At 36.6% G+C, this 14,879-nt stretch overlaps 1 protein-coding gene across 1 annotated transcript in view; it reads right to left on the minus strand.

Annotated features, from left to right (window-relative positions):
* Positions 1–12,018: 12,018 nt before the first annotated feature.
* TTC23L (tetratricopeptide repeat domain 23 like) overlaps positions 12,019–14,879 on the minus strand; it is an 893,819-nt gene continuing 890,958 nt past the window's right edge. Inside the window, exon 12 of the mRNA XM_044070199.1 lies at positions 12,019–12,507. Within this exon, the coding sequence (XP_043926134.1) occupies positions 12,498–12,507 (10 nt within the window). The 3' untranslated portion in view covers positions 12,019–12,497. The remainder of the gene's footprint in view (positions 12,508–14,879) is intronic.

A 14,879-nucleotide genomic window follows, 5' to 3' on the forward strand; every position in this document is an offset into this window, starting at 1 on the left:
CTGTTTGACTTGAATCAACAAAGAGAAGAGGCATATCATGACAAGCAAGCAGAAATAGTGGGATGATGTACCTTGACAGAAGTATAAGACAGGTCATATTTGGAGAGTTCTCACAGGTGTTGGAGAACCATGGGGAGCCCCTTCCTGGATGGGTCCTGGTCTCTGCTATGGAGCCAAATAAAAAATCTCTTACATTTGGCTAAATATAATTTTCTAGTAAAATATTTTTGAGTTTCCTTTAATACCTGTTGCATATACTTTGTAAAGTGCTGCCTAAATAGGATTGAAAACTTGTCATTCAAACAGTCAGGTGTAAATTCAGAATGTTGGGGTGAGTGAGAGTTTCCTTTTCCTATGTGAGTATGACCAACCATTCTGTGAGGAAGGTTTTTGTAGTTGCCTCTGACCAGGTGCACAATGTTGTCTGGACCAAAAGGAAATTACCAGCAATACCTTTGGAGAGTCCTTTTTCATCTTTAGTAAGACTGGTTAACATAAGAAAGGATGGGAAGGCATAAAAGAAAATTCCTATTTATGGGAAATAAAAGGCATCAGTTTTCCAAGTCTGTTTTCAAGGAAACCCAATAGTACAGAACGTCTTTAACTGTCTGTTGTGAATGGAGGTAACATGCAAACTTGTGGAATTCAGAGATTTTTACTTGATTAATAAAAGTTAAGTTTTATAAGTTTTGTTTACACAAGTGTTTATTTGACACCCTTAATACTTGGGAATTTTCCACAGGTGTACATTCTCTTAGATGACCTCTGTGTATTGTATCCATTCATGGTCAGCAACAGTGGTCCTAGAATCCACAACTGATCCAAGACTTTTTATGTTTTTATCACTGCCATCATTTCTTAGAGGTTGATGTGTTTTTTGTCTTGATTTGGGGATCCCACATTTCCTAAATTTGATCCCTTTGGAAAGCCCTCCCCAAGCAAAGTCTAAACCATCCATTGTGATGAACTGACTTAAAACTTGAGGGGGAAAGGGGTAGACCTGGATTTAATTGAATGTGGTTTCCCAGCAGAGGAGTTCCCTTTTGATGAAGTTCAGTACTGCAACAGGAAAGGATGGAGGATGTTGATGTTTGGTCTACAGATCTGAGGTACTTCTGAATCTTTGTCATGTGAAGTCTGACTAGAGGAACAATGAGGATAGCTGATACCATGTAGCCTAGAATTCTTCAGAAATCTCTTGCCATGAAAATAGACTGATGAGACATGTCTATGAACTGCAGATGGTAAAAAGAGACTTTCCTTGGGGGCAGGTATGCCATCATGAGTAAGGTAATTAGAAAGTACCCCAGGAAGGTTAGGCTAACCTGTGAGATGGGACTAATGAAGATTTCTCCAGTTTTACTTTGAAATCTAGTTTTTGAAAGAGAATTATTGAGAAATGGAGGGATGACTGAGTGTTTTGAGCAGAATCTGCTAAGATGAGGCAACTATCCAGGTAGGGATAAATATGGATTCCCTAAAGTCTGCAGAAGGCACTGGCTGGACCTAGGCATTTTCTAAGTATTAAAATCAAAGTGCAAAGGTGTAAAATGAAAATGTAATCCAGACAAAAAAAATCTTAAGGAACACCAGTCTTTGTGAATTGGGATATGGTGGTATATATCCTTGAGATCTAAGGTTACCAAAAAGGAATGGGAGGGAAGAAGAGGAAGAGGAAAGGGGGACTACAGGGTTAACATCTTGAACTTTGGAATAGCTAAAAAAAGGAATTCAAAACTGGTCTCCATGTGCCTTATTTCTTTGGTACAAGAAAAATCATGGAGTAGAATTCCTTTCCCTGCTTGGCAAGAAGGATGGATTCTATAAAGTCTTGATATGGTATTTCTGAAAGACTCTGATAAAACAAGTGCGTGTGTGTATGTGTGTGTGTGTGTGTGTGTGTGTGTGTGTGTGTGTGTGTGTGTGTGTGTGTGTGTGAGTGTGTGTGTGTGTGTGTGTTTGCGTGTGTGTTTTTATAGGCCCACTGCTATTTGTAGCCCATTTGAATTACTCTTAGTACATAAATTTTGGTTACATACTTCCAAAAATGCAGAGAAAGATAAGTATTGTCTCATATTTTGTATGTGGGGAGGGGAGGGAGTGCTTATGTGGTCATGCACTCTTTTTGAACTGGGAAGAGCCCTCAGGGCCATTCCCCTTCTTTTTGGGGCCCCCTGCCATTTTTTTATATTGTTGTTTACCTGACTTTTGTTGACCGGGTTTGAAAGGTTTCCTGAAGAAAGGTCCAGGACTTGAGGAATAGTTTCCGGTGGCAGGAAAAACTTGTTTCACTCCCTACAGCAACTTACACATTTCTTCTACACATTTAAGGATCTCAGTCGAAGAAGTAACAAAAAGGAACTATTTTTCTAAGGAAGCATTTAAAATCTGGGATTTGATATCCTCTGGGAAACCCTGTAATCTGATCCAGATATGCCTTTGCATTACAGATCATATGGCAGCTGCCTGGTACACAGCTACCACTTTTTCATAGCAGCACTTAACTGAATACTTTGTGATCGTGATGCAGAAGAAGTCAGGTTTGATGATGAAGTATTAGAGTTTGAAGCAGGCAGGTTAAAAATAATTTGCTGCATGTCTGAAAAATAGAAAGGCAGTGTTTGGCAATATGGGTATGCAGCTGATTGTCCTGAAGGTAAGAGTTGAAGAAACATATACCTTCTTTCCATATTGAGTGCCTGGCTGTCTTTTTCATTTGGGACAGGACTGAAAGAGGCCAAGGGCTTGGAAGTACCATCCTTGTCCATGGAAATCACTGAGGGTCAACAAAGGAATTCCTAAAAAATATTTATGAGAATCTGGTAGTCTGTATAGCCTATCAGGCTTCTTGGTGCATGAGGTTGGGAGTCTGGAGCAGCACAGACTGAACTAAAAGCACCCTTCAAAGCCCCTACACTGGAGGTATTGCCAGGGGGTTGGGGAAATCTAGATTCATGAGGTCGTACTTTTTTGTGCTCTTGAAATCTGACTATCCCTCACTTCAATTAAAAAATATTTCATTTTTATATCATATCAGAAAATAAACTCGCATCAGCTGGTGAATCAGAAGTTTTATTTCCTCTGACCTGAAAAGGCGAAGAGTTGTAAGGTGTAATCTATCCCTTCCTCCTTTGACTCAGAAGGGAGCAGCTCTACGCATGAAGAGGAAGAGGGAGACCTCTTTCTCTTCGATTGAGAGGAAACAGGGATAGAAGAGTGTAGAGTGTGGAAAGTCCTAAAGAGTCCCCGGGTAAAATGATACCATTCTTCTTGTGATGCCATCAAACTGGTTGGAAATGAAGCAGGGAAAAGATTTTTTTTTTTTTTTTAAGATTTTTTCCTTGGGGTCTTCGACCTAATAGCTTTGTAGGAGTCAGATGTCTGGACCTCCATTAGATAGCCTGGTACTTCTTCTCTTACCATGACCTGAGGTATACTGGCTGTCCCCTCAGTCAAAAGAAAAAGGGATTCTCTCTTCTTGGGTAATGCCTAATTTAAGGTCTAAATGGACATGCTAGATACCTAACTCTTAGCAGCTTCATGTGGAGCAGTACCAGTTTTAGAAGACCGACTCTCTGAGACTACCACAGTAGGTATGTCATTTCCACACCACCATAAAGAGGTAAACATTAATGTCCCTTCAGTTCCCTCTTTTACAGTTTTTCTCTTCGTTTTTGACTGACAATGAGGAGCTGGTAGCCATTAATACCCAAGACAAATGTTTTAATTGCTGGTTCTCTATAAAGAGTTTGAGGCTATTCAGCCTGCTGCAAGTTTTGGGGGTAAACAATAAACAAATGTCACAAAATCATATGTTGTGACTTAACACCCAGACATAAAACTCAGGTTGTACTGCAGTCCTTGTATGGATCTGTCTACTAAATGCACATTTTCATTTCTGACAGATGTAACATATAATACAACAATACTTTTTAGAGAAAAAAGAAAGAAAAGTCCCCAACAGGGTCCTTCTCTGCCCTTAAAGCTGAGATGCAAATGGACCACCAACACTGAAGATGCAGGGATAGATTAGATGTCTGACTGAACTATTCAATGGCAAGAAAGTTCTGAATTTTGGCACCTGCATGTCCTTTTTATATCAGCACACTGCGCTGAAATGGACATTGAAGCACAAGGAAGGCACCCAAAAGCTTTATTATATTGACAGGACATCCAATGTCATTGGAAAAATACATTCCTATATAGCTTTATGCTACTGCAACAGTGATCTCATGATGATCATCTAGGGATGACTTTTTTAGATTCAGAGTGCAGTCTAGGTTGTGGAAAATATTCATTGTAAACTGCAAGGCTGTTAGAATGTCTAGAAGGGTTGAGGCAGATATCAGGCAATTGTTCAGATAAGGGAGAATAGAATGTGTATGCCTTGAAGCCTGCAATGGGCTATCACTTAAGAAAGGCATTTGGTAAAGACTCTTGGAGTAGTACAAAGTCCAAAGGGCAAAGAATTAGACTGAAAATGCAATCCGAAGACAAAGAATCTTAAAAAATGATCCGTGCTTTTTGTGACTGGGGATGTTTTTTACGTCTAAACTGACCAAAAATGTTTGAGAGGAAAGGAGAGGTAAGAGAGTTTAAAGAGTGGTCATTTTGAATTTTAGGATGAGCAGAAAAGTGTTTTAGCTTGGCCAGATCTAGAAGGGATCTCTAAGTTTCTTCTTTTCTGGGAACCTAAAAAAAGTACTGAGTAAAATCCTTGTCCCCAATGGTCTGGTGGGGCTGGTTCTATAACCCTCACTATAGTAACTCTGCAATGATTTGAGGTAAGAGGTGAAGCTGATGTTTTGGAGCCTGATGCAATGGGAGGGAAATCCAGTTGGAGTCTACATCTTGCTCTGCGATGTTTACAACCAGAGTCTATGGCTATTGTTTGTTATGTCACAGAGTAAGGTATCCTGCAATTCTCAAAGGAAGGGTGGGATGAGGAAGAGAAGGATTTTTTTCCTTTGGGAGGTGGATCTTTGGAACGCATTGAATTTCTTTTTGCCATTACCTTGACTTCTTTTTGAATTCTTCTTTCCCAGATTTCTAGAGACCAGATTTGAAGGACTTATGAAAATGGGCCTTGGCTTCCTTTAAATTTGGGAAATGGAGATAAAAAAATAGCTGTTTAACCACCTTTATAGCTTACCTCTCTCTATTCTAATTCCAGACGAGCATTTAACAATTAAGCTTTCACATTCCTTGGAAAGGACTGATGTCTTATCCAAACATGTCTTCTCATAACTGTCCCACTTGCAGTTGCCCTAGATACAGCTTCCAGTGCATCATAGCCACATTTAATTGTGTGTTGTGTAATGCAGAGTTAAGTATGTCTATAATGTTAGATTTTAAGTCATTCAGGAAGCTTGGCTTAAGTTTTTCCCATGTTGCTCAAAATGAATGAAAAGAACTTGGACATATAAATTTGGGAATTAATGGCTTTGAAGACTATGGTGGAAAAAGTATAAACATTTTTCCTATACCTATCAAGAGTATGGCTTTCTTTATTGTTACAAATTGTGTTAGAAGATGGAAATGTACTAGTACATTTTTTAGCATCTAACATACTTGTGTGAATCAGGGACTATCTTGCCCTTTAGGGGTTGGGGGCCAAAAAAATCAAGGGACATAAAAACAACAGGAAAAGCACCCTGCAAAGTTACCAGGACTGAAAGAATTGGTATGGGCTTAGGGGTGCCCATATTTAGTAATTCATTGCTCCTTTTCTGGGAGTCAGAAACTTCTTCCCCTCTCATTCGAAAAAGAAAACTTCAGTTTTTCCTATAGTGTCACCGAAGGTGATCTTTTCATTAGGGAGGATAAAGTGTCATCTGACTGTGATTCACATCCCATGGGAGAATGAATTTGTGAAGCATAATCTTGTCCTTCATTGTTTGAATCAGACAATCCCTCTTCTTCAGAATAGGAAGGAACTCTCTTCCTCTTAATAGGAGTAGAAGTGGAAGAAGAAAAAGGCAAAAAGGACTGAAAGGACTGAACAGCTTTAAACAGCCCTCGAGCAACATTATTACAGTCTTCCTTGTTCCTTTTCTGAGAGGAAGGATAGAAGTGGAAGATACGTATTTATTTTTTTCATTAAGTTTTTTAGGAGTGTCCACATGTATAGTCTTCAGGGTTGAAGCTATAGCTCTGACCTCTGTGAGTAAACCTTCAATGTCTTTCCTCACAATACCCTGTTGGATATCTCCCTCATCTTCAGAAAACATAATTTGTTCTCCCTTTTCATCTGACTCTATAGGATGAGTGGTTTGATTCGACATACAAGGGACCTGGGCTATTGTTACCTCTAAAGGGGGATGCACTAGAAGGCCAGGAGAAGAAGAAGAATGATGGTCTGAGGGCTGTAAATGTACCTCAGCAGAGTCATCAACTACAGACTACATGACAGAGGTTGATGTACAGTTATTACCACTAGCCTCTTTTGCAAACCTTTTTTTTTCTTTATCTGAGAAAATGATCTGCCACAGAGGAAGGCGACTCCATGGCCATTCATACCAAGTCCTGAAGAAATAATTTCTCAAGGAAAATATGAAGGGAGTTTAATCTACTCCTAATGACCTTAGGGATGAACAACTGGCAAATTAAACACAACCTAATGCCATGTTCAATACCTAAACAAAATACGCAGAGTGGAAGTCTTTATAATGGAACTTTGTGTCCATAACTACATTTTCCTTTTCTGATAGACATAAGAGATATTTATACAAAAACATGTTATTAAATAGGAATGTCCTCAATAGGATACTTATCTGCCTGAGGACAATGTACTAAATCTGACCACATTGAAAAAAACAGATGCCAAACTGATGACAGCTTGCATAAGCAGACTAGTGGTGAGAAAATTCTGCATTTTTGTACATCGGGCAGAGTGGCATGTGAGAAGGGAGCCTGAAGTCTTGAAGACTGGCTGGACATATGGTATCCTTGGTAGGATGCTTCCCATATGTAAAGATTGCAACAGTGATCTGAAGAATATCTTCCCTTCCCTTAATGACATATTATGCTTCTTATATGTACTTACTGCTGAGCTGACACCTAATTCACTTCCTTGTTACACTCCCACACACTATCTCACTTCCATTTTCCATACAGATATGGCTCATATGCCACAAATTCAGTAACATCTTCAGGTCGGCTGTTCTTAATTCTTGAACTATATTGCCTTCTCTTTTCATTGTAGTTCTTTCTCTTTTGTAGCTATAGTTCATTCTTTTTCCACCCTCACCTATCTCTGCATTTCCTGATTCAGGATTTTCTGCATGTTAGACAGTTTTCTTATTATTATTAGCAAACACATTAGCTGAAAAGAAAAAAAAACAGACAAATGCAGATTTTTTTGTACAATATTTAATAGATAAAGTATTGAGATTAACAGCAAGAAACACTCTCTAGCAGTGGCAGCCTTTGTTTTGTGTAGATATGATGAATCTTTTGCCCAGCATATTACTCAGTTGCAGGCTAGAGTTGTTATGAATAATTAATGCAATAATTCAGATATGCATACTAGTATATAACATACACAGATACATACATACATACATATACAATATCAAACAGAGAAAGGAAATTCAAGTGTGATAAAAACAAGGCAAATTATTAAAGTATAAAAATCCAATACTCAGTCAGTGATCCAATCCTTTAATACAAATACAAAGCTGCACTAGCACCTCAGCACACAGGCCTTCCAGGAGTTAATTAGTATCAATAAAAGACATAATTAAATACTCTCCACAATTGACATCAATAATAAAATAAGTCCATCATTATTAACACTAATCAAGAAATATTGTTACACTTTTAGAAATATCTTTAGATTCATGGAACGTTAAGGGAATTTCAGACAAAAGTAAACGGAATCTAGTCATGCATATTATATATCAAAGTAAAACAATGATAACCTTTCTTCAAGAAACTCACCTGATCTCACAACTCTGGGATAGGGAGAGAAAAAGAGAAAAAGTAAATGGGTCAAGCATATAATAGCGGCTGGACACAATTCTACTTCCAGAGGGGCTGCTATCATTATAAGCAAAGCCTATCAGGGGGAAATTGTTTCCATGAAGACTGACTTGAATGGTAGATGGGCTATGTTTACCTCAAATTTCCATAGCATAAATAAACCTTTACTTTTCCTAAATATATATAGTCCCTGCTCTAATCAACAAACGTTTATTTATGAAATCTTTAACTTACTTATTGAATTTCCTAATCATTTATATATAATCGGGGGAGACTGGAATGCAGTAATGGAACCTGACAAAGATAGATCCAATAAAGAAACCAAGCAACCACATATCATAAATATAGCTCTTAGTGAATTACAAAATACTTTTGAGCTATTTGATCCATATGAGAATTTCCAACATGACAAAGCAATATCCAGATATACCTTCTTTTCTATGTCTCATAAATCTTAGTCTAGAATAGACGCCTTCCTAATCTCTCAGTTCTTTCGGTCGTATAAGCTAAAATACAGCATTTCACCTAGATCTATCTCGGATCATTCTAAAATTAATATATTCATAAACCTGCTAAATTTCAGCCAAAACATATCTTATTTTAATAAGTGGACTTTAAACCCAAAAATTATTCAGAAACAAGAAGTAGCTAAAGAGATAAACAGTATACTCACTCAATTAGATGAATAAATCATAATTACTCCAATACCTTATGGTAAGCAATGGGAAGCTGCAAAAGCAGTTATTAGAGGTGTCATAATTCAAAAATCTGCCTGGTTTAAGAAAAAATATAATAATACCAAAACCGCATTAGAATCGCAAATTGCGTCAGCAGAACTACATTTACAACAAAAATATTCAAAAGAATTAGAGGAAAAATGTATGGAATGGCAAAAACAACTACATAAGCATTACTTAGAAAATTTTATTTTTTTAGAAAGCAGGTCTTTATATCAACACTCAGAATGGGCTCAAACACCCTCAAGATTTCTAGCCAGGCTAATAAATATTAAGAGTGGCCCACCAAAAATTAAAGAATTACATTATTAAGGACATAAATTTCAGGAAAACCAAGACATATTAAATGTATTTGAGAACATATATAAAAGGCTGTACAACATGCACTTACCACCCTCAAATGACCAATTTAATGAGTTCATTCAAAATTTAAAATTTCCACAAGTTACACAAGAACAACAAAAACTTTTAGGGGCACCATTACACCTCACAGAGATAAAAGAAGCAATAAAAAATCTCAAGCCAGATAAATCTCCAGGACCTGATGGATTTACCTCTGAATTTTATAAAATATTCTCAGAACCGGTCTCTAAAATCCTACGTAAAATATATAACTATATAATACAACATGAGATAACAGACTTATATATAAATAATTCTAAGACCATCCTTCTACTTAAACCAAATTCTGCCCTGACGGATACCACTAATTATAGACCAATAGCCCTCATAAATACTGACTTTAAAATCTTTGCTCAAATTTTAGCCAACAGGTTGAAGAATATACTTCCCTCTATTATATTGCATAATCAGTTAGGTTTTATGGTACACAGGCAAACAAGTGATAAGACTCTGTTACTAGACACAGCTATCAGATTACTAAAAACAGATAAACATCCCAATACGTTATTGCCGCAGATGCTAGTAAAGCTTTCGACAGAGTAAATTTAAACTTTTTATTTAATGTTATGCCTTTATTTGGTTTTTCTAAAGAATTTATTAATAAAGTTAAGGTTTTATATCAGATGGCCTCAACTTCCATTCAGATTAACAATAATAAAACAAAACCTATCCCTATTTTAAATGGCACGAGACAAAGGTGTCCACTTTCTCCTTACCTCTTTAATTTATACCTAGATCTCCAACTTCTTTATATATCACAGAAATATTTTCTACACATTCCAAAAGTATTAAATACTAACATTATATATTCGGCATTTGCTGACGACTTAAATATATACTTATAACTCCCCACAACAGATCTTCCTAAAATACTGACAGCTATTGAAAAATTCTCAGAGATTTCAAATTACAAACTAAATCCAAACAAATCCTAACTTTTCCCACTAAATCCCATAGGACATATGCACTTTTACTTCCCGGAGAGAAAAATAAAGATAACTTATCAACTAAAATACTTGGGGGTAATATATACTCCCAATTTTAGTGAAATTATTAAAAATAACTTAACCCATACCTTCAATACTATTGAAAATGATATGAACAGATGGAAAAATATCATTATGTCTTTGTTATCAAAAAGCAGTATCATTAAGATGAACATGTTACCAAGAATTCTTTTCCAAATGAATGCTACCTTCACAATTATACCTCAACATTTTTTTTATAGACATGGAAAGAAGTATATCCAGATTTATTTGGTATCCTAAATCTATTAGAATCAAATATGAATAGCTTATACTTCCTAAATCTAAAGGTGGGTTAGGGTTACCTGATTTTAAATTATACTACAGTATTATCCAGGCATATAGACTATGTAAAATCTTAAATTATGAATCAAACACAAACATATAGTCCCCTTATGGTCTAGAATTTGATATGAACAAATTAAGACACTTGGGTGCAATTCTAGGGCTCTCCTATTCTTAAACTTAAACCAAAACTCTGTTTATGTTAAGAATTTACATCCACTTATTAAACAAATGGCCTCCTTCTACTGCAACCTATACACCTTAATCCTAATTTGCTACTAAATAATAAATTGATAAACTTGCAAGAGTGTCCCTTAATAAGAGATATTACAGTATGGGAAATTTATAAATGGAAGGAATGTGATATTACACAATTACGAGAGCAATTAAATCTCCCAAAGAAATACGTAATTATTATGAACTCACTCAAATACCTTGTAAACACTAAATTTCATACTGAAAATTTTGATAAACAAGATACTAGTTTGTCCCAGTTAATTCTAAAAAATCTAACTACCAAGGGGAAAACAATCTCTAGAGTCTATAAACTTATAAATGATATAAAACATCAGAATTATACTTTATTCTCCTCATACTGGCAGAAGAAAAACCCACAAACTACTGAACAAAATAAAAAAGATGTCATCGAAAACACGCTCAAATTCAGCTTGTTCAAAAAGTTATTAACAATAATGCATACTTTACCCCTCAAAAAAATTAGTAGATTTAATAACAAATACTTACCTGAATATCTTCACCACAAGAAACAACCAGCAAACATTCTACATGTTATGTGGGGATGTAATAAAGTTCATAACTTAGGGTGTTCACTAAGAGCAAGACTAGAGAAAATGGGCTACCAAAAAAGTACTTTATCCTGGGAAACAGTTATACTGCACATAAATATCAATAATCTTCCCAGAGTCTTACAGCATGTCTGCACCACCATATGTTCTCTAGTCAAATTCTATATTACAAAGAATTGGACTATTGCAACCCTACTCACATGGGGAGGTTTTAGAAATGTAGCAATCAAATACATTGCCTCCCACAAGCTACTTATATGTTACTAAGAAATGTAAATATTACCAGGAGTATTAGGAATACTTACTAGATTTCATTCTCAAGAGGTAAAAATATTAAATCTAAAAGTGAAATATGCAATATATGTAAGACAATCAATAAGGATATACTTAGAACCTTTTTAACATTGTCATTTTATAAATATTTGCATAGATAAGTTGATTAAAAAACCACATACCCTATATAAAGAGGTTTTAGTTTGACTTTCCTTAGTATATGTAATAAACAACTAATGGTACTGTTGTATTCTTCTTATCACTGCAGAATATGTGGATTTTTGAAGTGACTTCTTTGTATATATTGTATATAGAATGTTATATTTTGTTGTATGTTGTGTGTATATCTTATTGTATAATGTCTTATATGTTGTAACCTAAAAAACTGCAATAAAGAAATTTTTGAAAAAAAAAAAAATCATTCAGTCACTAAAAATATCACAACAGACTTCCAACTGCATTCCATATTCAGTCCAGCAGGTGTACTATATTTAAAAATAAACACGGTTTCCTTAAATAACAATTTATTTTTTAAAAGAAAACTATTGTACACTGTAACCTGGTTTAAAATACAGCCTTTTAAATTATTAACTACCCCTCCATGAACTGAATTAAAATGGACTGCTAAAGGACTTTCACATTTATTATTTCTAATATCCCTCAAGTGCTCCTACAATCTTACTCTGAAAATTATTTTACTTTCACCAATATAAAGAAGATTACAGGGATACTTTAACACATAAATTATACCCTCTGTACTACAAGAGTATTCAGCGATGGGGTTATACCTAACACCATTAATATTCTTAAAATAAATCTCACTATATATGAATTTGAAAACTATTAAAGTATACCTAGTAACAAAGATAATGCTTAACTAATTGACTGTAATTTCTTTATTACATTTTGAAAACCATGTTGTTTCACTAGAAAGGCTGGTCATAGCATCACTGGTAATCACTCATGAACTCCATCTTCTTCATAGGTTAATCATTCCTGAAAAACAAGACAACTATTTTAATAAAATGATTATAGCCTGCATTAAGAAAATGCTTCTCAGATTTTGACAAAAATGTGAAGTAAAAACTGCCAAGCCAGTTAGAGGTTCATACTAGGCTAACTGCCATGAAGGGCTATTTTAAGCTTAGTCATTGACCCTAGATCAGGGTCAAACCTTGTACTTTGGGTTTATAAGGTGAAGATCTTAACCATTATTCAGTATTTTTGCAAGGTACTCATTTTTGAACCCAAAGTTTGATTCTTCCATTACCATAAATTTGTAGAAATGCAGTCCATCATTTTGCAGGTTGTGTAATGATAAAAGTTCACCTTCTCTTCTGTCATTTTTCCTATAGAGCAGAAAATGGTAATATTACTGATGAGCACAGGTCTGCTGTATGTAAGCTTGAAAACAAGAGAAAGACCTTCAGCTGTGAAGTAGCTTATGCCAGATGTATAGTAAAGGACAGTTTTTAATAAAATTCACAACCTGCTTGAAAAGAAAGTAATGGACTTTGGTGCAGGGTCATAAATGAGGTATGGAAAAGCACAATATACCCCACAGTATGCATAATTAAACATGTAGCTACCTGTAATCCGGAGACACAGACTGGAATTCAGAAAGGTTACTGCCAGTGGCAATCCCTGTTTACTGCTGGCTGTAACCACTTTCGATTCAGGGACTACTTTTCTATAGTGCTGTAACATGAAGAGGTGTACTACCACAGTGGGCTGTCTCTGTGGCCTACTGCAAATGCCAATGAGGCATTCCAGGAGACAGGCCTATTCTAATTAGTAATGTATTAGCCATGTGCTCTTTCCTTGAATTGCCTGCATTAAGGCATTTATACAGCCGGGCAATTTGGAAAATCATTCAGTCAGAGAATTAGTTGGCTCGGCCAGACATATAAATCTATACAGCCAAAGATTCATTTTCACCCATTACTTTCAGTAGGCCAGATCATGTTAGAGGTAAGTGCTAGGGAGTTTAGCAGAGAAGTAGTGATGGTGTGTGTGTGTGTGTGTGTGTGTGTGTGTGTGTGTGTGTGTGTGTGTGTGTGTGTGTGTGTGTATATATACGTGTGTGCGTGCATTCGTGTGTGTAACTGTCTGGCTCCATGTGTGAATGTATGCGGAGAGATGACTGGTCTCAGGTGACTGTGTGTGTGTGTGTGTGTGTGTGTGTGTGTGTGTGTGTGTGTGTGTGTGTGTGTGTGTGAGTGTGTGTGTGTGTGTGTGTGTGTGTGTGTGTATGTATATGTGTGTGTGTGTGCGTGCGTTCGTGTGTGTAACTGTCTGGCTCCATGTGTGAGTGTATGCGGAGAGATGACTGGTCTCAGGTAAGTGTGTATGTGTGTGTATGTGTGTGTGTGTGTGTGTATGTGTGTGTGTGTGTGTGTGTGTGTGTGTGTGTGTGTGTGTGTGTGTGTGTGCCTCCCTGGGTCTTAGTTAGGGATAGGTAGGGTAAGGATGTGGGTAGATAATATGTGTATGGGTGAATGGGTGAGTGTGTCCGTGAGTGCAATTGGATGATGGGGGGGGGCTGTGTGTGCATGTATGTGCATGCATGCAAACTCCTCAAGATTAATAAGCAAATCCTGCAATATTGGAGGCCACTAGATGCCAGGAATATTAATAGAAAGTGCAGTTGTGAAAGTTGCACAACTGTACTTTCTATTAATATTGCTGGTACAGTTGTATAAGTTGTACTTACCTATAAGAGTAGATGTTCAAATTCTTCACTCCTGTACTAGGATTTCATAAAATCAGGCATGGAAAACTGACTCTCTGTCATTCCCCTGGTTGGGGATGTTCCTCTCTGCATTTCTACCCTCTTCAATGATTCCCAGGATAATACTGAAGATTCAGAAAGACTCTCACAAAATCATTGTGGTGACTCCTTCTTGGTCCTGGCAAAATTGGTTTTCCCTTCTTGTAGAATTGACCAGGGGCAATTACCACAAACTTCCTCACAGACTGGATCTAGTCACACAGGAAAGGGAGAGTGTGTATGTCCTGACATTAAACAACTTACGCTGACTGCCTAGATTATTCAATTTTGATACCTTTTAGGTACCTCTTTCATGAGGATGTGCAGCAGGTACTAAAAGAGGCAAGAAAGCCTGCCAATAAAAATCATATGTTTGCAAGTGGAAGAGATTTTTCTAGTTGTTGCCTAGCCAATGACCATGGATCCAGCCACACTGACAGTGCGGGGGGGGGGGGGTTGGAAGCTGGCCTGTTGCTGTATCCTTGGCAGGATACAACCCTTAGGCTACTGCATCTGTAAGAATGATAAACATTAACAGTTCTGCAGAGTGAAAGACATATGGGGCAAGAGGAACACTACAGGGGGGATACTAGACTCC

Source organism: Protopterus annectens, chromosome 1.part0, assembly GCF_019279795.1.
Source record: "Protopterus annectens isolate FY-2018-M chromosome 1.part0, PAN1.0, whole genome shotgun sequence".
In the NCBI taxonomy this organism is placed as follows: Eukaryota; Metazoa; Chordata; order Ceratodontiformes; family Protopteridae; genus Protopterus; species Protopterus annectens.